At 45.0% G+C, this 21,469-nt stretch overlaps 1 protein-coding gene across 1 annotated transcript; it reads left to right on the forward strand.

Moving 5' to 3' along the window:
* The first annotated feature begins 15,207 nt into the window (after nucleotides 1-15,207).
* LOC102871264 (brain acid soluble protein 1-like) lies at nucleotides 15,208-15,906 on the forward strand. The gene has a single exon (XM_006895014.1). The coding sequence runs from the start codon at nucleotides 15,208-15,210 to the stop codon at nucleotides 15,904-15,906; it is 699 nt and encodes a 232-aa protein (XP_006895076.1).
* Nucleotides 15,907-21,469: the final 5,563 nt, after the last annotated feature.

Raw genomic sequence — 21,469 nt, forward strand, 5'->3', positions numbered from 1 at the left:
ACATAGGGCCCAGGGGAGGTATAGATTTAAAGAAGACAAATAACAGAATGGGGAATGGAGAGAGACTTTATTAGCAGTGTCCTCTCTCTCTCTCGTAAGAGTAATGCATTTTTCATCTTCTTATGTTTGGAATCACCATGATCTCCTGTTTATATTTTCAAAGCTGTTGGCATTCAAAAGCTTGAACTGCCTTGGGCCTCTTTCCCAATCCATGAATTCCAAAGGGAATATTCTAAAATGTTGCACTCCAATAGTTCTCTAAAAATGGGATTATCTCCAGTTGTGTTGTATATGATTTTCCATGATTATGAAATGGAAATAAATTATCTCTTTATTTTGGAGTAAAAAAGTTAATTCATAAGAGATTTCTCAGTTATGACTGGTTTAACTGGGTTCTGCGTTCAGAGGAAAACTTACAGCTGACAATTCATAGCTGAGCTCAGGTTCCTGAGGCTGTGAACTGCATGGCAGGAGACTGCCTGTTTTACGCCCGTGGAGTCAGTGCTGGTGGTTTCGAGCCGCTGGAGAGGTGAGGCCTTCTGAGTTAGCAATACAGCTCCCAACAGGCCACGCTAGAAACCAAGAGCTGCCCTGGTCCTGGCTTAACAAATTATTTATTTATTGAGTGGTCTTTCCTAGAAGAAATACTCCATATTCAAAACCAACCCACTAAAGATTTCCTCCCCAAATGTCCCTCTCACAATTGATTGGTGATAACACTGTTTGAGTTTTAAATGTTGAAGAAAGAAAGAAGAAAACAAAACAAAATCCTGAATAAGCCAACCATTAAATCTTTCAGCTCTGGTAAAATGATAGACAATTTTGGGGGTATTGTATCATCTAAACATGTAGCCTGTCTTAAGAATTTAATCCGCTCTCTTCATAGAATTTACTATAACCCCCTTTTTTTACTGAGGTTAACCAAAACCAAACTAAATGTCCTTGAGTCTATTTCAGCTCTTGGCCCAGCCACCTTTTAGGACCAAATAGAACTGTCCCCTGGATTTCCCGGAAGTCTTTACAGAAGCAGCCTGCCACATCGTTCTCCTGCAGAGTTGCTGGTGGGTTAGAACTTCGGACCTTTGGGTTAGCAGTGGGGTGTGTCAACCTCTATGCTGCCAGGGCTCCCTTGAGAAGGTTACCCTCTAAATAAAATCATCCTGCAGGTTTTTTCAGTATCTCTTGCCAGCTCCTGAGGGCAAAGGAGGAGTGAAGACCTCTGTGGAGAGAGGAGCTCAAGAATGTGCTCGTATTTCCAGAGGCCGGAAGTGAATTTGCCCAGAGTCTACTTGCTTTTATGGGCACGGAGCTAGTGGGTGGAAGCAGATTTCTGGCAGAGAGGGTAGGATGGTGGGAGGACACACATGGCTCAACTCTCTTGGCAGGATGGTTTCAGAAACAGCTCTGTCTTGCTTTAGAAAACAGGCAAAAAATGTTCCCTGTGCAAGGACCCCTTGATGGTGCACAGTTAAAACACTTGGCTATTAACCAGAGGTGGGGGTTTGAACCCTTCATTGGCTGACTGCGTCCATAGAGATGGGCAGCCTTGGAAACCTTATGGGGCAGTTCTCGTCGGCCCTGCAGGGTTGCTATGAGGTTTTTGGTTGTGTTTTGTTTGCTTTCCTCTTTGCATTGAGCTTATGCTTCTGCAGGACTTGCAAACCCTGCCCACAATAGCAAGTACGTCAGGCTGAGGCAGCAGTAGAGAAGGTGACGTGCAGAGAATACCCTCCACACTTGGATACTTTTAATTATGGTTCACCAAGGGATTTGCTTTGCAGGGGACGGATTACCTAATCCCTTTTTTGCGAGCTGAATACCGAGTTTATATATTTCAGTGGTGATCTTGATAGTGAGTGGGGAAAGAGACTTGTTTTGGTTTTGCAGTCTTGTGACTGTTATAGCATTACTCTGGATCCTCTCTCATACTTTGAGCATGTTGGTAGGAGAGGCTAATCCTTGGAGAGGGACATCATGCTTGGAAAGGTAGAGGGTCAGAGGAAGACCGTCAACCAGGTGGATTGACAGAGTTGACTGCAGCAGTGGGCTCTAGTGTGTCAGAGATAAGGATGGCGCAGGAAAGGGCAGGGTTCAGATCTGTTGGTCACAGGGTCCTTGACTTGATGACACATGGACAGTCTTTCTCCATGCACTTGACTGCCTCTGAAAACCCACTGGAGGGTAAGCGGTGGGTCAGTTCTGACTTGAAGGCATACAGCCACATTTGTCCACCAATCTCAGCTGTGCTTCTTGTGGTTGTTACGTACTATCCAGTCAAGTATAGCTCTGTCCTGTCCTGTCATCATCCCTGATACGTTTGATCTCATTACTGGAGCCAGGCCCTGTGCCAGTCCATCTTGTTGATGATCTTGTTTAGCATTGGATAAAAGGGAGAGATGAGCTGTGATTGGTTGGTTTTGAAGAGCATCCTTGCTTATTGATTATGGGCACAGGGTAAGTCTTGCAGGGTAGAACCACCAATAATGAGCAAATGACCTCTCAAAAATACTAGAGAAGTGTCTGTCTTCTGTAAGCACACAAAGTGAAACAGATTTGCACAGGAGAAGCTCATGTACCTTGATTCTCCTGATAGTTACAGCTTCATCTGAGGTCTTTTCTCATCTCCACACTTACAGAGCTGACATGATGCTCTAGCAACATTTCCTAAATGTCACCACAAATGGTAAGAGCAGATATGTTTTGTCTATTTTCAGAAATTTTCCATATGAATTTTATACAGGCTTCATCTATGTTGAAACCAAGTACAGTGGCACCCAATAATAGCAACATACCTTAGCTGGTTGTCAGTTTAAACATCAGGGTGCAAGATGGCATAGTCTTTAATGATATTCAGGGGTATTGGAGCTTTTAAAAAAATACCACAAACACTCATCCATCTATCATGGTTTTTTCCTCCCTAAAGAAAATGAGTTGGAAAGATGACCTAGTCTAGTCCGTCTCTCCATCTTTCAGGCGAGGGAATTGGAGGTGCAGAGGGGAAGTGGTGTGCCCAGGGCCCTCGTGGTAAATGGTGACAGCGGGAACCAGCACCCCGCACGCTCACCATTTTCAGCAAACTATCCTGCTGAGTGCCAAGCTGCTTGTTTTTGACACAGGTCTTAAAAGAAAGGCTTTTCAGAATTCATCCTCCAAGTGGTTTATTGTCATTTCCCCTGTAATCTCTGAGAGGTTTTTCATACATTTTAATTCTTTAGGCAGTGTTGAAATGTTGACTTCTTTGAAGGCAAGAAAAACATGTAAGTGCCTAATAAGAAAGCCCTGAGTGAATTAACTAGGTCCATAGTCACGTCATGTTTCACCAGAAAAGCCTTCGCAAATCATAATGTTGCCCTCTCTTCTCTTCACCAGAGACCAAACCATTAAGCGATCTCATCCGCAGTGTTTGTTTATGCCAGCCTTCTTTTAGTCGGAGATTGCCAGTCCTGTCTTCTGAGGCACCCAGGGGTGTGTTCAAGCTGCCAGTCTTTTCACCTGTTAATGGAGTGCTTAACTGTCTGTACCAGGCAGCTGTTTAACTAGATATAAAGCCGAGCCCCAAACCTGTTGCCCTGGAGTGTGCAAGCAGAGGGTTTCTTGACTTAAATTTTAAAGCAGATCACCAGGCCTTTCCTTCACGGTGCTGCTAGGTGGGTTTAAACCATCACGTCTAGCAGCTGAACACAGATGGTTTGTGCCACCTGGAGATCTTAATTAATGGGACAGAAGCGCGGTGTGATATGACACACAGCATAGGAGTCACATGGTACTGTGGATGACTTAAAATACTATATGTTCAAGACCCCAAGCTGAACCCACTGATATCACCCGGGTTCAGACTCATAGACCCTGCAGGGCAGAAGAGAGCTGCTTTGGAGTCTCGAAGGCTGTCATCTTCAGAAGCAGACTGCCTCAGCCTTTTAACCCAGTGACCTGTGTGGGTTCAAATCAATCACTGATCTTCAGGCTAGGCAGCAAGTGCTCAAGGAGTGTGTCACCAAGGCTTGTTAACTGTGTTGTTGTTCAATGCCTTTGAGCCAGCTCTGAGTTACAGCAACAGAAATGAACCTCTCCGATCTGGGCGCCTTCCTCACAGCCTCTGCTGTGTTTAGTCTTGTTCCAGTCACTGTATCAGTCCATCCCTTTGGGCATCTTCCTGTCTTTAACTGACTATCTACTTTTCCCAGCTTGATGTCCTTCTCCAAGGACTGGTCTCTTCTGATGACATCCCCAAAGTATGTGAGATAAAGTCTCACCGGCTTCTTTCTAAGGAACCCTCTGGGTTCATTTCGGCAGAGACATTTCCTCCTCCTTCTGGCAATCCCTGGGATATTCTGCAGTCTTCACCAGCCGCACAATTCAAAGGCATCAGTTCTTCTTCGGGCTTCCTTATTCCTGGTCCTGTTATATGTGAGCACCTAGAAATGTTACAATTATATACATTCTACTTAAGAAATAATTCATCTGTGGTAAGTGACTGGAGGGGATAATAGAGAAGTTAAAGATAGTATCTGCTTTCCATGTAGGGGTCCCACATTAATTAGGCTGTGAGTGTAGATCGAGGCTTTGGTGCATAAAATTTCAGGCAGCAAGTGAGTTTTGACTCAGCAATGTGGCTCCCTTTCCCACCCTGGTGAAGGCAGTGGCGTTTTCTCTGGATGAAACGGTGGGGAGATGATCTGTCTGCAGTCAGTCACTCCTGAACCAGTTCTGGAGGCAGGGGATTTGATGACTCATCATCACATTTAGTCTCTTGTCTGGAAAATGACTTCTTGTAGAATTATTTCCTAATGTACAAAGAAACACTTGTAACCACTTACATTTTTTAAAAATGTATAAAACATTCTGGTCAAAGGAGTAGATCAGCTTTACTAGTAACATGGTGGCAAACTTCATATTTTCTTCATCAACAGGATCAAAAGCAGCTTAGAACACACTGGGGGGGGGAAGCATGCAATCTTTGTGATCTAGTCTTTCAATTACTTTTTCTTTAGAATTCTTACAGTGGCTTCAATGCCTGAACTGAGAGCTTGGTAGGGTATGTGAATTGTAACCAATAGGTTTCCCTTTTATCCAAAAGCAGAGTATTCTATGTAAACTTTTGTAAACTGGAAATAAGTGCAACACAATTGAACATACAAACACCCATGGTTCTTTGAGAATTATTTATAATAGCAGAAAGTTGGAAACATACAGCCCAATGACCTATGAAGGATGAAAGAAATTATGATACATTCACACAGTGGAATATGGGTGCCTCATTAAAAATGATCAAGAATTTGTGAAATACCACACAGCATGTATTAATCTAGAACAATTATGCATGCAGAGTGACAAAAGACAAGTATGGTGTAAGATCACTGTTCTAAAGAGCTAAGGAAAGGTTTACACCAAGAGAATGGTGTTTGGAGGTTTAATAAAGATGAGAAAGGAGGGAGAGGAGAGTAAAAAATGAATAAAGGTAATTACATTAGGTGAATGGAAAGGCAGTAGACAATAAGTGAATTATTAAACATTATAATTAAGATATCATTCAATTGTAATTAACATTATAAAACAAAACATCTATATGTATGAATGTTGTTGTTAGGGGCTCTTGAATTCAGAACAACTCCTAGTGGCCCTGGGAATGTGCCCTATCCTGTGCCGTCCTCATCATCTCTGACCCCCACTGCTAAAGTCACCACATCAATCCATTCCACTGGAGGTCTTCCTCTCCTTTGCTGACGTCCAGCTTTCCAAGCATGAGGCCCCTTTCCAAGCTTCGCCTAGCCACATGTCTAAAGTATGAGAGGTGAAGCTTCTGCGAAGACATAACTATGTATGAATGAGGAAATGAAAACGAGTATGATTTGTATAACACACACCGAAATTTAGAAAGAACGACAGAAAAACCTCTACTAAATTAAAAAACAAAACAAAGAAAAACTAAAAAACCATCCATAAGCTGAAATAGCATAAAAGCAAAGAAGCAATTAATTTTATGACCATTAATTTATACAGGAAGATTTTTTTTTAAGATCCAAAAAAGAACCTCCCAGATCACACACAGACACATAAAACCTGAGACAACAGTAATGCCTGGTGTTCGCAGCGTGAAGCTCTGGTGGCTTGATGGTGAGGTGGGGAGCTGAGTGCCCTGAGAGGAGGAGCGTGGTGATGTCCCTCAGTGCTTCGGTGCCCCTTGACATCTTTAGCAGCTCGCTACAAAATATGTGCCCAGTGTTAGTTTCACTTGTGACTTATATGCATACACACATTATATACATGCTGTTGTTGTTATGTGCCGTCGATTCGCTTGCGACTCATAGCGACACTATGTACAACAGCCCTAAACTCTGCTCTGCACTCTGACACACCCATCCCAATTATCCCAGTCACTGAATCAATCCACCTCATAGAGGGCCTTCCCCTCCTGCGCTGTCCCTCCACTCTCCCAATCATGATGTCCCTCTCCAAGGACCTGTCCCTCCTTACATGTCCAAACTATGTTAGACGGAGCCTCAGAATCCTTGCCTCCAAGGAGTAGCCCAGTTTAATACTCTCCAGGATGAATCTGTTTTCCTAGCAGTCTCTCTCTATATATAACATTATGTATTATATTATATAATAATATATAATATTATCTATATTAGGAAAATCCCCTTTAAGTTTATTTCACTCAGCAAAAACAAGGAGTGATATCCAAGTAGTGATTTTCATCTTTCGTAAAAGGGAAGTGGTATAAATAGAGTGAAAGGTGCAGAGGCCTGCATACATTATCTGGGGCACCAAAATAAGTGATCATAAACCCCCCAAAACTCCCCTCATTGCCCTCAAGTAGGAACTGACTCATAGCTGGCCATCAAGCAGGTTTCCAAGGGTAAATCACACAGGAGGACAGTGCATGTCTTTCTGTAGGGCTGCTGCTGGATATGTGGAACCAGAGAGAGGCTGCGGCCCGGCCTTAGCAGCAAGGCCCCAGTGGACTGTCCCACCGGAGCTCGCTGGTCACAGACCAGGGAACGTAAAACAACAGGCTGGTTGTCTCTCATGACACTGGAGGAGACAAGTCGGAAATGGAGGTGTTGATGTGCCCCGCTGTGTGAAGGCTGTTTGGGGGGCATATGGGCGTCCTGTCTCACTTCTTCCTCTGCTTGGTGTGCAGCCGTAGTTTCTGGGGTTCTGTCACTTGCAGCTGCATCTCACCAGTCTTCGTCCCTGTCTTCTCTCCACGTGGCCTGTTTTCGCCTCCGCTTAGAAGGACTTCAGTCACTGAGTTGAAGGCCTTGGAGGCCACAAACAGCACAGTGGTTTAAGTGTTGGTTTGCTTAGCAGAAAGCCAGCCCTTGGCATCTGCCAGCTCCTCTGTAGGACAAAGGCGATGCAGTTTGGTCTTGTTAAGAATTAGAGCCAAAAAAATAAAAAATAAAAAAAAAAGAATTAGAGCCTCAGGAACCTGGTGGGGCCGTTAACTTCATCCCGCAAGGTCGCTGTGAATTAGAGTCAATATGATAGTAACTGAGATTGAAGGCTACATGTGGGTAATGCGTTTACCTGCTAAGTCAAATGTTGGAGGTTCTGTTCTACCCAGAAATGCCTTGGAACAACCTGGCAATGCTCTTCTGTGAACTTAGCTGTTGAAAACCCCATGGTGCACAGTTCTCCACAGGGGGCTGGCCAGCCAATTCTTTTTCTAAGTCCTATCTAACCCATCCCAATGAATTAACATCTGCTAAGATCTATTTCCAAATAAGGTCACCTCCTGAGGCTCCAGGTGAACACGCCTTTTGAAGTGACACTGTTCAGCCCAGTATATAGGGTTCACAGGCACAGAATCAACCAAAAATAGAAAAAGTGGAAGTTAAAGCAAGGGGCTGACGTTTGCTGTGGACTGCAGTGTCAGACTTGGCACAGATACTGCTTGTGACGTTTTCACAGGATTGACTTCTCTTACTTTATGGGAAGTAGAGGGTCAGGGAGGTTAGTAAGTAGCATGTCCAAGGACTCTAGGTCATGTGCCCCATGGCGTTGGGATTCATACTGACAGCTGATAAGCCTACCCTGCCCCACTCTGCAGAACTCCCTGGGCTTGTTCTTTAGCCATTTCCAGCGGCTTCTCTTTCTACAGCTATATTTCCAGTTATTCTGTAGTGTTGACCTTTCCACGTAGAATGTTTTTTGCTGTTTTGAAGACCAGGTCTTGAGTTTGCTTTTCCTTAGTAATATCATGATATGGAGATTAACTTCCTTGTTTGCTCTCTGTGTAACACGTAAAACACAAAATCCACTGCTGGGGATTTCATTAAAGTCCTAGAGAGCAAGGATGTCACTTTAAAGACTAAGATGAGCCGGACCCAAGCCATCATATTTTTTTTCTTCAAGATCAAAGATTTGATGCCTTTGCAATATAATGTTGGCAACCAGTATTGAATATGCCCTGGACTGTCAAAAGAATGAACAAGTCTGCCTTGGAGAAAGTGCAGCTAGAGTGCTCCTTAGAAGCAAGGAGGGACTAGTCCCTTTGAGAGGACATCATGCTCAGAACGCAGAGGCAAGACAGGCTTTCAGTGACATGGTTTGAAACTGGGGCTACAACAATGAGCTTAAGCCCAGCGGAGATTGGGGGAATGGTCCCGCCATCAGACAGGTTTTTGTTCTGTTGTGTAAATAGTGTTTCTCTGTGTTGGCATTAACTGGACAGCCCTTAACAACAATAACAGTGTGAATTGTCTCTGTTTACTTGCCGTACCACTAAATGACCACCAAGTGACTACAAATGGCCACAGAATTCCCTGAATGTGAAGACATGCATAGGCAGTCTTGGTTCTTGTACTTAGGCTAGGTGTAAGTATCGTGGTTACCAGCAGCCACAGTTTTAGGTACTTTCTCTTTGTAACTTCCTAGCAGGTCCAACGCCCAAGTTTCTACATGGAATGAATTCTTTCAAAAGTGAAAGTCGTAGAACAGAGAAATGGATAAAATTTTTTATGCCAGAGACTTTCCCTCTCTTCTTGAGGATCTGGACAGAAAGGCTCATTCGTGTGAAACGTTTTAGGGGACGGATGTCTTAAATCTCTCTTGTATCCTGAGAGCATCCTGAGTTCTGAGCTGCCTCAGCTTGCACTTGGGTAACTCAAGGTGGGGACACGGCTTCACCTAGTTGCCTGCTTCTTCTGTAAGTTCCTTGTGAGACACTCCCCACTGCCACCCCCACAACCCCAGCAAGGGTACCCTTCTGGTCTTAGCAGATTTTGCCACATTTAGCCCTCTGCTTACAGCACCTGTTCCATGAACTCATCTCGTTAGAATTTCCTCATCAGCAAAAGTGTTGATTAGCTGATTACTACCTCATGGTACTGCTGAAAACATTCATTAAAGTGGTTCAGGTGAAGTGTTTAGGATGAAGACCGTGCCTAATGCCGCCTGAAAACCCAAACCTGGACAAAGCTCAAGGCGTTATACTAACTCCTGGCAACCCCAAGGCATGTCTGTGGTGTTTAAAATGGAGCACTGGTGGCATAGTGTGTTATGTGTTCCACTGCTGATTGAAAGGTCGATGGTTTGAATCCACCTTGAGAGAAAAATGGGCAGTCTCCTCAAAGACTGACAATTTGAGAAATCCTACCGAAGGTTGCTCTAAGTCAGAATGACACCAGGTTCAGTCTAATATTTTTGTAACGGATTCATCAAACCTTTCTTTCAGGTGTCTCTAAGTGCCTATGAATCATTTTGGTTAGTACATTTTTAGCAGTTTGAGCCACTAAGGGACTCCAAACACCTCAGAGGAAACAGTGACTAGATTTTGAATTGTCACTATTGTTTACCCCGGGGGTCTAGGTAAGATCTGCACCCAGCCCAGGGCATCTTGGGAAAGAAACAAACCACTCTGCTTCTGCAGATTTCTAGAGGAGTCTAGACGCCACGCTTGTTAAAATTACTGTGCCTGTGTAAAGGCAGGCGTGTGTCTGTTAACTGTGTGTGAAAATCAAATAGGATTTGAGACAAAATATGTTCCCCTTCTACCCGGAAATTAATATTCTCTTTCTACCCAACACCCCTATCGGATGATTTGCCCAGCATACAGATTGAATAGGTTTGAAGAGAGAATACGACCGTGGTACACTCCTTCTCAAGTTTAAGCCACACGGTGCTCCCCTGCTCTGTTTGCACAACAGCCTCTTGGTTCTGGTATAGGCTCTGCGTGAGCACAGTTAAGTGCTCTGGGGTTCCCATTCCTCTCAGTGTCAGCCACAGCTTGTTATGATCCACACAGTCAGATAGGTGCCTTTGCATAGTCAATAAAGCACAGATAGGCAGTCCGCTGGTATTCCTTACTTTCAGCCAGGATCCGTCTGACATCAGCAATGATATCCCTGTCCTAAATCCTGCTTGAACTTCTGGCTGTTCCTTATCTATGTACTGTTCTGTTCTAGCTGTTTTTGAATGATCTTCAGCATTATTTTGCTTACATATGATATTATTCGATAGTTTCCACATTCAGTTGGAATGGAAACAAATTTTTCCGTGTCAATCAATTATTTCTGATACAATGCTTTTGTGTATTCCCTCCATCTTCTTTTGATGTTTTCTGAGTCATTCAATATCTTGCCCTTAGCATCTTTCAATATTGCAGAATGAATTTTAAGTTTGCTTTTCAACTCTTTCAGCTTTAGAAATGCAAAGCGAGTTCTCCCCTTTTTATCCTGCAATTCCAGCTTGTTGCACATTCCATTATAATGCCTTGCTTTGTCCTCCCAAGCTGCCCTTTGAATTCTTTTGTTCAGCACTTTTACTTAGACATGTTTTCCTTTTGTTTTGGCTTCTCAGCATGCCAGTGCAATCTTTAGACGCTCTGCTCACATACATTTAGATTTTTTTTTCTTTCTCCTCTTTATTTATAATGAACTTTTGCTTTCTTCATGGATGATACCATCCCACAACTCATCTAGTTTTTGATCATAAGTGCCTCAAACCTATTCTTAAGGTGATCATGCAATTCAGATGGAATTGATTCAAGATCATACCTCAGTTCCTGTGGACTTACTTTAATAAAGAGTAAAGAAAAAAAAATAAGTCCTGTGGACTTATTTTAATAAAGAAAAAGAGTTGACACCTTTGAGCTGTGTGTGGTGAAGAGCACAAAGAATGAATAGATATGTCTTGGGGAGGGTGCAGCCAGAGTGCTCTTTGGAGACAGAATGATGAGGCTTCACCTCACATACTGTGGGCATGTTGCCAGGAGGTGCTATTCCTTGGAGAAGGACATGATGCTGGGAAGGGTGGCAGGTCGGTGAAGGAGATGAAGACCTTGAATCAGGTGGATTGACAAGATGACTGCTGCAGTGGGCTCTTTTTTGTGTCAGGGAGTGTGAAGATAGCACAGGATAGGCCAGAGCTCAGATCTGTTGTTCATGGCGTTGTTAAGAGTCATGCTTGACTAGATGGCACCTAAGAACAACAACAACCCCAAACTAATCACTGGGCTTTTGAAGCAAGGTGTTGAATGTGACTATCACTTTATTTATTTCAGAAAACCGATTTTAGTCACTTGGATGTTAAGTTTGAGAGCACCAGACCTGTGGGAATAGCTCTGGAGGATTTCACTCTGCGGGTGCAACCCTCTGTGTTCATACAGGCAATGCATCCTGTACTTACACTTTTGTCTTTTATTCTCTAATTTCCAGGTTGGTGCCTGGGTTTCTGTTACGGAACGGGAAGATGATTGTCATGTCTGACCTCACAGTTAGTCTGGGTGTTGATATTTTTTTAAATCTCCTTCTCATAACAGATGGAATGAGATTTACTATAGACCATTTCTAGGAGCCTGGTGGCATCGTGTCAGGCTGCTAACCACATGGTTGGAAGTTCAATTCTACCAGCTGCTCCTTGGGAGAAACATAGGTAGTCTCCTCCCATAAAGGTTTACAGCCTCAGGAGGGAAATCATGAGGATAGCCAAATTTAATGGGTTTATGAGGGGAAAGAGGGCTGCAGGATAGGAACAGGAAAGACAAGGTAAATGGTAGGCACAGATCAAGGGTGGGTGATTTTATATAACTCAGTGTATATACCTGATTATATGAAACACTGTGAATGAAGGAATGTGGGAAGCATAATGTATATGAATGAGGCACAGTGTATATGAGTCTTCTATGTAAAACCAACATAAAATAAATTTATAAAAGAAAAAGATTCATAGCCTCAGAAACCCAATGGAGGATCACTGTGTCTCAACATCAGCTCTCTGGCAGTGGGTATATAACACCTGTACATGATGGCCAATACAAAGTCACACAGAGACTTACTGCAATTCAAAAATAATGGGCCAGTTTATTTTATTGCGTTGTGACTTCTTGTGGGATGAAAGTATGTGTAATTGATTTGTGCTATATGTTTGTTCTTCTAGGGAATAAGTAAAAAACAAACAAAAAATTGCACCAGATGGCGCCCATTGGTTATCTGAAATGAATTATGACCAAAATCCATTCCATTTTTAAAGACTGATACAGGTCATGGTCTTTGCAATTACTTGCTATGCATCAGAGAGCTGGACAATGACTAGGGATGATAGAAGGAGAGTTGATGCCTTTGAGTGGTGGTGCTGGAAACAAGTATTGAATATACCATGGATTGCTAAGAGAACGAACAGGTTTGTCCTGTAGAAGGTAAAACCAGGCTACTTCTTGGAGGCAAGGATTCTGAAGCTTCGTCTGACATACTTTGGGCATGTTGCAAGGAGGGACCAGTCCTTGGAGAGGGACCTCATGCTTGGAAGGGTGGAGGGACAGTGCAGGCGAGGAAGACCCTCGATGAGATGGATTGATTCAGTGACTAGTGTAATGGGGGTAGGTGTAAGACAGTAAGATTGGAATAGGATAGAGCAGGGTTTAGGGGTCACTAGGGAGTCACAGACGACTCGACGACACATAACAACAAGGGAACAGAAGCTGACCTTGAAGCTAAACAGCATATTTTTGTGGTGGGACGGGCTCTGATGTATTCCACAAGGAATTGCACTGCTAGCCCAAAGGCAGTTTCTCTCTGACAACTTGAATCCATCCACCAGCTTCTCTGCAGGTGAACGATGGGCCATCTCCTCCTGTGCAATCAACCTCTGAAAACCCACTAGAGGATCATCTGTGAGTTGGTTCTTATTTGATTTCTTTTTTAAAAAAAATAATACTTTTTTCATTTTCTTTTCCTTCTCCCCCAGTATCTCAATCACAAAAGGACAGACACTGCTGTTATAAAATAGGACTGACAAGGAGTGGAGGGAGGGTGTTAGGGATAGAATGGGGACAGAATTGTTTTTGACTTCTAGATTGCTTCTTCTGGGGGTGTTGTCTGTTGGATCTAAGTAAAATGAAATCGTTGATAACTGAAGACTTCTATTTCCAAACAAAGAGATATGTTCAACTATCAGGTTTACACCTTCAGTGTAGCATTTCGGGGCACAGTTCCATCCCCAGCCAAGTGCTTTGTCATTCTTCTGGCCTGGTTCTTGGCTGGGCGGGAGCAGGTGGGCTCATTTCCTCACTCTCATTTGACTTGTTTGGAGACTGATTTGTTTCTGCCAGGCTGTAAGTCATCCTTTATCCCAGAAATCAATCCATTTTCTTCCAAAAAGTAGCATTTCGGTGGGTTCTTGCTGATATAGGAAGCCATAAAAATGTACTTGAAGAAAAAAGGGGGGGGGGAAGCAGTAATTGGTTAGTTCTGGAAACTGCCCTGGGCTGATGTGATCTATTTTGAGAGCAGACGGGGGAAATTCAAGATTCCAGTATAAGCAAAGGTCCTTAAGCCAGAGTCCCAGTGGCAGCCTCAGGGGAATTGATATACACAAGATACAAAGTAAAAGAAATATTAGGTAAAATAAGGCAGGGAGAAGGGGGAAAGTATATACCGTATATAATTTATAAACACAAACTGCTCTATGACAAAAAGTAACTCTGTAGTTATGGGGTGGGCCACTGAACTTGCACATATAGTTTGCATTCTAATCAAGATGATAAAGAAGAATTTGATGTTACTATGGTTTTTCTGTTTTAACCAAGATTTTTTTAAATTTTTTTTTTAATGAACACAAATTAAGGGCAGCCAGTAACCAACACATAGTGGGGGTTAGCCCATGGTCTTCCTTTCTGAAAACGTACTTCGAAGGAATCCTTCTCAACTTTGATCTTTGCTGATGTGTTTGCTTATATATGGACACATATGTAGAAGGTTTGAAATAGTTTGGATTATTTTCAAGAATATTGGTCTTTGTATTTTCTCTGGACAGTTTCCCCTGTTAGTTGGACTTTTTTTCTGCTGGGATTTTAAATTGCTGAAACCATGTTGATTATTCTAGATCTAAAATGGCTGCTTCAACCATTTTGTAGACAGGGGTTCAAGTCTTGACATACAGATAAGAAATAAATACTGCCTTCCTCTTTTGACAATCGATGGGCATTGCCTCTCACCACCGATGGATGGATTTCAGCCTATTATTTCCCCATCTTGTGGCAGTGCGGAGCTCCACACCTGAGTGAGCTCTTTGCTTTGGAATCACAGGAACCGTCTGTCTTCACAAAGGAGCCCTAGGGTGTAGAGCATAACTAACGTGAGGGGCTGCTGACTAAAAGGTCAACAGTTCAAATCCACCAGCTGCTCCTCTGGAAAAAGTTGAGCAGTTTCATCCTGTAAAAACACAGTCTTGGAAACCCAGTGATGACTCACTATGAGCAATCGATTCAGTGCCAGTGGTTTGATTTTTTTTCATTTTTAATCTTCCTAAGGAGCCCTGGTGGCATAGTGTATGTAAACACTGGACCACTAACAGAAAGGTGTCATCTATCAGCTACTCCTCCGAAGAAAGTGGGCAGTCTCCTCTTAAGATTTAGCGTTACAGACACCCAGTGGAAGGGCCCTGTGAGTTGGAATCAACATCACTGGGCTCAATTTAGAGGTTTCAGTTATACTATGTTGTGAAGCTTTTGTAGCCTAGTGGTAAGAAGCTGTGTTGCAATCCCAAAGATCCGTGGTTCAAATCCACCCGCACAGCCGCAGGGTAGACATTCTTAACTGCCTCTGAAAACCTGCTGGAGGGCCACAGCCATGAGTGGGTCCTGACCTGATGGCACACAACCTCCTCTGCGTTATGCATCCCCCACCCGCTGCTGCATTTTGATTCTTGGCAAGTAACCCTTTTTTTTTGCTGTTCCCTTGTGTCTCCCTGCAGAACTCCAAGATGGGAGGCAAGCTGAGCAAGAAGAAGAAGGGGTACAATGTGAACGACGAGAAGGCCAAGGACAAGGACAAGAAGGCCGAGGGGACGGGGACCGAAGAGGAGGGAACCCCGAAGGAGAATGAGAGCCAGGCCGCGGCCGAGCCCACCGAGGTGAAGGAGAGCAAGGAGGAGAAGCCCGACAAGGACGCGCCGGAGCCCGCGGCCCAGCCCGAAGACAAGGAGGGCGACAAGGACGCCGCCGGAGCCCAGGAAGACGCGCCCAAGGCCGAGCCCGACAAGGCCGAGGGGGCGGCCGAGGCCAAAGCGGAGCCCGCCAAGGAGCCGGAGCCCGAGCCGCAGGCCCCCGCCGCCGCCGAGGGCAAGTCCGCCGAGCCCGCCGCCGCCGAGGGCAAGGCCGACGCCACGGCCACGGCCAAGGCCGACGCCACAGCGCCCCCTGCCGCCGATGACAAGAGCAAGGAGGACGCGGAGGCCAAAAAGACTGAGGCTCCCGCCGCCCCGGAGACCAAAAGTGACGCGGCCCCGGCTTCAGACTCTAAACCGGGCAGCGCCGAGGCTGCCCCCTCCTCCAAGGAGACCCCCGCGGCCACGGAGGCGCCCAGTTCTACACCCAAGGCCCAGGCCCCCGCGGCCCCGACCGAGGAGGCCACACCCGCCGAGGCCGCGAACCCCGACCAAACCGTGGCCGCCAAGGAGTAACAGGGACACAGCCCGGGAGCCGGGCGCGCCTCCGAGACAGCCCGCTCCTCTCTCTCTGTCTCTCTCTTCTCTCTCGTTCTCTGCTATACTAACTTGTTTCAGATTGATTGGAAGTAACGATATGTATTGCCCAAGGAATAAAAGAAAAGGATTAAAAAAAAAAAAAAGAATGTTGTCCCATCAAGGGAGGGAGGGGGTGGGGAGAATCCAAATAGTATTTTTGTGGGGGAAATATCTACTATACCTTCCGTCAACCTTACCAGGTAGTTCTGGGTTTTCCAGATAAGCGTCTGAAAGTAGAGTCCATCTCCGTACCTGAACCGCTGTTCCATGCACCCCACCGCCAAGACCCCAGACTCTTTTCTTTTGTTTCTTCTCCAGCGGGGGTTGGTTGGGAGCCGTGCGTTCCATTCTGCCCGCGAGGCCTGTGCCAAGGCACTCTGATCTTGACGAGAGCAGTATTTTTCTGTGTCTTCTGTATTCCTTTGCAGCCTTTTCTTAAATTGGATATATATTATTTTTTTTTAAATGTCGTGGAGGATGAATGCCAACTTTCAGACAGGGCCCACTTAGCTTATCCACAAGGATCTCCATGCCAGCCGCCCCCCCTAACCCCCCCATTCTTCCTCTCCAGATATTTTTGGGAGTAACAAACATTTCTCTCATTCTACTTAGCCTACCTAGAATTTTCATGACGAGTTAATGCATGTCCGTGGTTGGGTGCACCTGTAGTTCTGTTTATTGGTCAGTGGAAATGAAAAAATAATAATAATAATAATAAAAAAAAAGTCTGCGTTCATTGCAGTTCAAGTTTCTCTTCCATTCTGTGTCACCGACACCAACACACCACTCATTGGAAAATGGAAAAAATAAAAATAAAAAACAAAAAAAAATGTACAATGGATGCATTGAAATTATATGTAATTGTATAAATGGTGCAACAGTAATAAAGTTAAAACAATTAAAAAGAAGTCATAAAGACTTTTGTTTTTCTTTTTCTACTCTCCAGCCCACCCTTGGACCTACCCAAGGCAAGAGAGAATTGGGCATTGTCTTGGGTATAACTGGCTAGAAAATACAAGCTACAGGTCCTTACAGTTTGGAGAACATGAGCTGTAAAAACAATCATCGTATGTCATTTTCTTGTTGTTGGTAGAGGTGCTGCTGTATTGAGTACCACTCGGACAGTATGAACCAGGGATCTGAATTCCATTCTATCAACGGTGTCATTCTCATAATCCTTGACACACTTGAGCCCATTGCTGCAGTCACTGTGTCAGTCCACCCAGTGAGGGACTTCCAGTCACCTTGGAAGAGGCTCAGGCCAAGACTATGTCTGTGGCCTGGCACACTTTAAAAAAAAAAAAATGACAGGGCTTTTTATTTAGAAAACTAGTGAGTCCAGTCACATCCATTCAAGACCAGAGAAGGAAGTGATTTGGAAGGTGATGGGAGAACACAGGTGATTTTATACGAACAAACCAGATGTGTATAAATGGTGAAAGCCCTGGAGGTCATTTCTCCTTTCCTCTCTTATTTGTGATGTAGAATAGCGATGGAAGAGGGTCCCTAGCAGAGAGGGGCCATGAGACAGCCACCAGGTGGACATGGGCCTGGTGCTGGCCTCTGCTGACCTGACCCCTTTTTTTTTTTTTTATTTTGACACTGATGACTGAGGGCTTAAGTCACCTCTCTGGGTGTCCCTGGCCTCACCCACAAGGGTCTTAAACTTTATGATGCTGGAAGCTTATCCATTTTGAATCCCTTAGTATTTTCCTTCACACATCTGTTGTGACAATATTCTATTATAATGGATGTTCTGCACCAGCTCTTAGCAACCTTATGCACAAGAGCTCTAAACCTTGCCTTACCCCAAGCCACCTTCACCAGTCCTGACAACCAGACCCCATTGCCACAGTCACTGTCAGTCCGTCTCACCCAGGGGATCCTTCCCTTGCACTGACCTTCTTCTTCTCCAGGCATGATGTCCTCTAAGGGCTCTTCCCCATTGGCAACATACTCAAAAGTGAGACAGAGCTTCAAAATCCTTGCCTCCAAGGAGTGGCCTTGAGGCATTACAATAGATAAGTCTATACCAACAGATGGAATTCACCTCCACCTCTTAATGTCTCCAAAACTTACCTCCTGGCCATCTGTTTGCACAGGTCCCAAACCTTCTGTATTTGGGGACAGGGTTCAAGAAGTGGGAGATTTCATAGAACGTCCAGAAATGCACACCAATTCTTTAATGAGAAAGGGAAATATCATTTCTTGACTCTTTCAGTAGTCCCTCCTCCCCCTTCACTAACTCTGTTGTCATCAATCATTGTACTCAACTCATTGGCGCCTGACAACAACAGCAGTGACTGAACTTGACCCTGTTCCTGATTGCCGATGAATCTATTCCCATTCATGGCGAACCCCTGTGTGCAGAGTGAGAGCTCCTTCACAGTTTTCAAGCTTTGGAAATAGGTCAACAGACCGGTCTTACCAGGCAGCTCTGCATGGGCTTGAACCATCATCCTTTCAGTTTGTAGATGAGCCCCTTTAACTGTTTCCCACCCCTTCAGGGTTTCCTTGAGCGTGACCCTAGCTACTTCCACATTTTGCAAGCTTAAATTTGCCTATGTCATAGGTTTTACAGGGAGTGGGTGCTAATTGCCCAGTAACGTCTACAATGACCCAACACTTAGCCTACAACTTACCTGCAGTTTGTCGTATGTGGTGACTTGGATGTTGCAACGATGTTGGAAGTTATGCCATTGCTTCTCAAACCCCAGCAGGCCCATCACCCTCCCATGGTGACCAGATTTCACTGGAGCTTCCACCAAGGGAAACCGCGGAGCAGGACTGGCCACCTATTTCTGGAATAAAGGGCCATTGGAAATCAATGAAAACCACCAGCTCATCGTGATCCTGTGGACAACAGGGTGGATTTCGTGCCATCCTCACAATCTACTGTGTTGAAGCCCGTTGTTGGCCATCACTGTCAGTCCGTCTTGTTGAAGGCCTTCCCTTGGACTGGCCGTCTCCTTTTCCAAGTGTGATAGCTTTCTCCAGGGATGACCTCCTCCTTGTTAGGTGCCATCAAGTCTACTGGGACTCACAGAAGACACCCTGTCCTGCACTGTTCCCATGGTCCCCAGCGTGCTCAAGACCAATGTTGGCATCACTATGTCAGTCCATCTAGTTGAAGGTCTTCCTTTCTTTCTCTGACCATCCTCTATCCCAGATGATGGTTGTTTTTTCCCCCCAGGGACTGGCCCCCTTCTGACAACATGCCCAAAACATATGAGCGGAAGTTTTACCAGCCTTGCCTCCAAGGAGCTCAGTCACACACCCTCCAGGAGAGATTTTAGCATGTCCCAAGTACGTGGGGTGGAGTCTTATCACCCCTGCTTTTGAGAGGCATTGCTGCTGCTTCCAAGAATTGGCCATAGCAATGTCCTTAGGGCATTTGTGAAGGAGAGTTTCCAAAAGGTCAGTGGAGACACTGGTTGGGCCTGTACCTGTTTGTTCTTTTGTGCTTCTTCACGCATGGCTGAACAGAGGGGAACACGGCCTTTCCCTTTCTCCCCGAACAGTCTAGTCGGCACTCCTCCCGAGATGATAACAGTGTGGGGAAGGAGAACTGGTGAAACTGAGCTTCAGACAAATGCGAGTCCAATCCAGGGTCCGCAATCACCTCTTGGTACTTGAGATTCTGGTCTCTAAAACGGAATATATTTAAATTCTTAATGCATGAAAGCACAGCAAACAAAAAGCCTATACAGGTCAACCATGTTTAACTTTAGGTAAGAAACACAGGAGGGCGATGACCGGGTTATTCCCAATGCAGCTCAGCACATACGAGAAAAATCGTTGTGGTGGAGGTGGTACGGGGGGGAGCAGGGGTTCGAGAACATTTTGAGAGCTACTCATATGGAATGCATATTTTGCAGAAAATTTTGGTGAAAGTGGTAAGTTGGCATATTCACTGCCCATCCCCACATACGAATAATCTGTAGACTTTTTGTGGTAATGGTATAAGCAGCCTCTGAGGTTAGCATTTATTATTATCAATCTACATTTAACAACAAATGATAGAGAGTAAGGAGATTTTTTTCCTTCTGTTTGTTTACACTGAAGATTTTACATTGGAATACAACACACAAACACGTACTGTTATGTGCTTGGCTACAACCTCCAGCAGGCCTGTGAACAGCAGATTGGAACCCTGCCTTCTCCTGTGCCGACCCTGTGATCTCTGTTGTGCTCAAGCCCGTTGTAGTCACGTGCCAACCCCCTCTGATTGGAAGGGTCTTTCTTCCTCTCTCTCTGAGCCCCAACATTTCCCAGCATGATGTCTTTTTCCAAGGACTCACACCTCCTGACAACATAAGTATGATGAAATGTCCCCATCTTGGCCTCAAAGGAGCCCTCTGCTTGCACGTCCTCTAAGACGTGTGTTTATTCTTTTGGAGGTCCATTGAGGTCTGTTTATTTAGATGTAAGTAGAAGGTCACTATGAACTGTACTCAACTGGATGCCACCTAACGCAGCAGCAGGCACACGCATAGGTAGGAATATTGTTGGTGTGGCCACTGTGTGGACTTCGACTCATGGTGACCCTATATGGTGACGAAATACTATCCTAGAGGATTTCCTGAGCTTTAATTTTTATGATCAAAGGTGGAAAAGAAGGCTGTCCTGCTGTGCCTCCGGTAACTATGAACTCTGATAAATATCGAGAGTTGTAGAGGGGCTTCATGCCTTTTGTTCATAGGGTCGTTATGAGTCGTGCTCGACGCAAAGGCAGTAAACAACAGCAACAAATTTATATATGTGAGAGAGAGATACTAGTTGATGGAGATATTATCTTTCATGATTTACAGGCTGAAAACCTGCTGGAGGATCTGCTATAAATCGGTTCATCAGTCTAAAAAAAAAGTCCTAAAATTATAAAGAAACAGAAGAGTTATCACAAAGACAGTTAAACCAGCCTCTTACTGTCAGTGTGGTTCATGACATAGGGATTGGCCATCCTGAGGAGGATGGCCTGGGTCACGGTGGGAACCGGACGGTAAGCAGAAAAGGCGTGGGTGGTGGGTGTACAGGCCTGACGGAGGAAGGGAGCAATGGCAGGCGCCGTGCTAATTTGCATTAACCCCGTTTCTTTCCTTCTGAACAATTTATAAGACAGGAAGGAATGCACAGGCTGTGCTCACCAGGCAAGTCAGAACAGATCAGGAACCCACTATCTTGCCGGTTCACTCACCCGTACCTGCGTGTCTCCTCTTCAGAGTGAACGCGCTGGCGTCTCTCATTTCTTGGGTGACTATCGCGGGGGCGGTGGGGGGGGGCACCTCAAAAGAATCAGCATTAACTTCTCTAAGGTCACCAAGCTTCTTATTCCACCCCAGGGGTCCTTCCTGGTGGTTGACACTGCCCGCACATAACTGGGATCACCTTGCAATCGAGCATGGCTCTAGCTGGCCCTGACTGTAAAGAAGGCCACCTTCAGCCTGTTCCCAGCCAGTGAGGGAGAGGCCACTCAGGCACAGCCCTGGAGCCATCCGCCCTC

The sequence above is a fragment of the Elephantulus edwardii genome, unplaced genomic scaffold (genome assembly GCF_000299155.1).
Source record: "Elephantulus edwardii isolate Elephantulus edwardi_28Jun2011 unplaced genomic scaffold, EleEdw1.0 scaffold00153, whole genome shotgun sequence".
Lineage (NCBI taxonomy): Eukaryota > Metazoa > Chordata > Mammalia > Macroscelidea > Macroscelididae > Elephantulus > Elephantulus edwardii.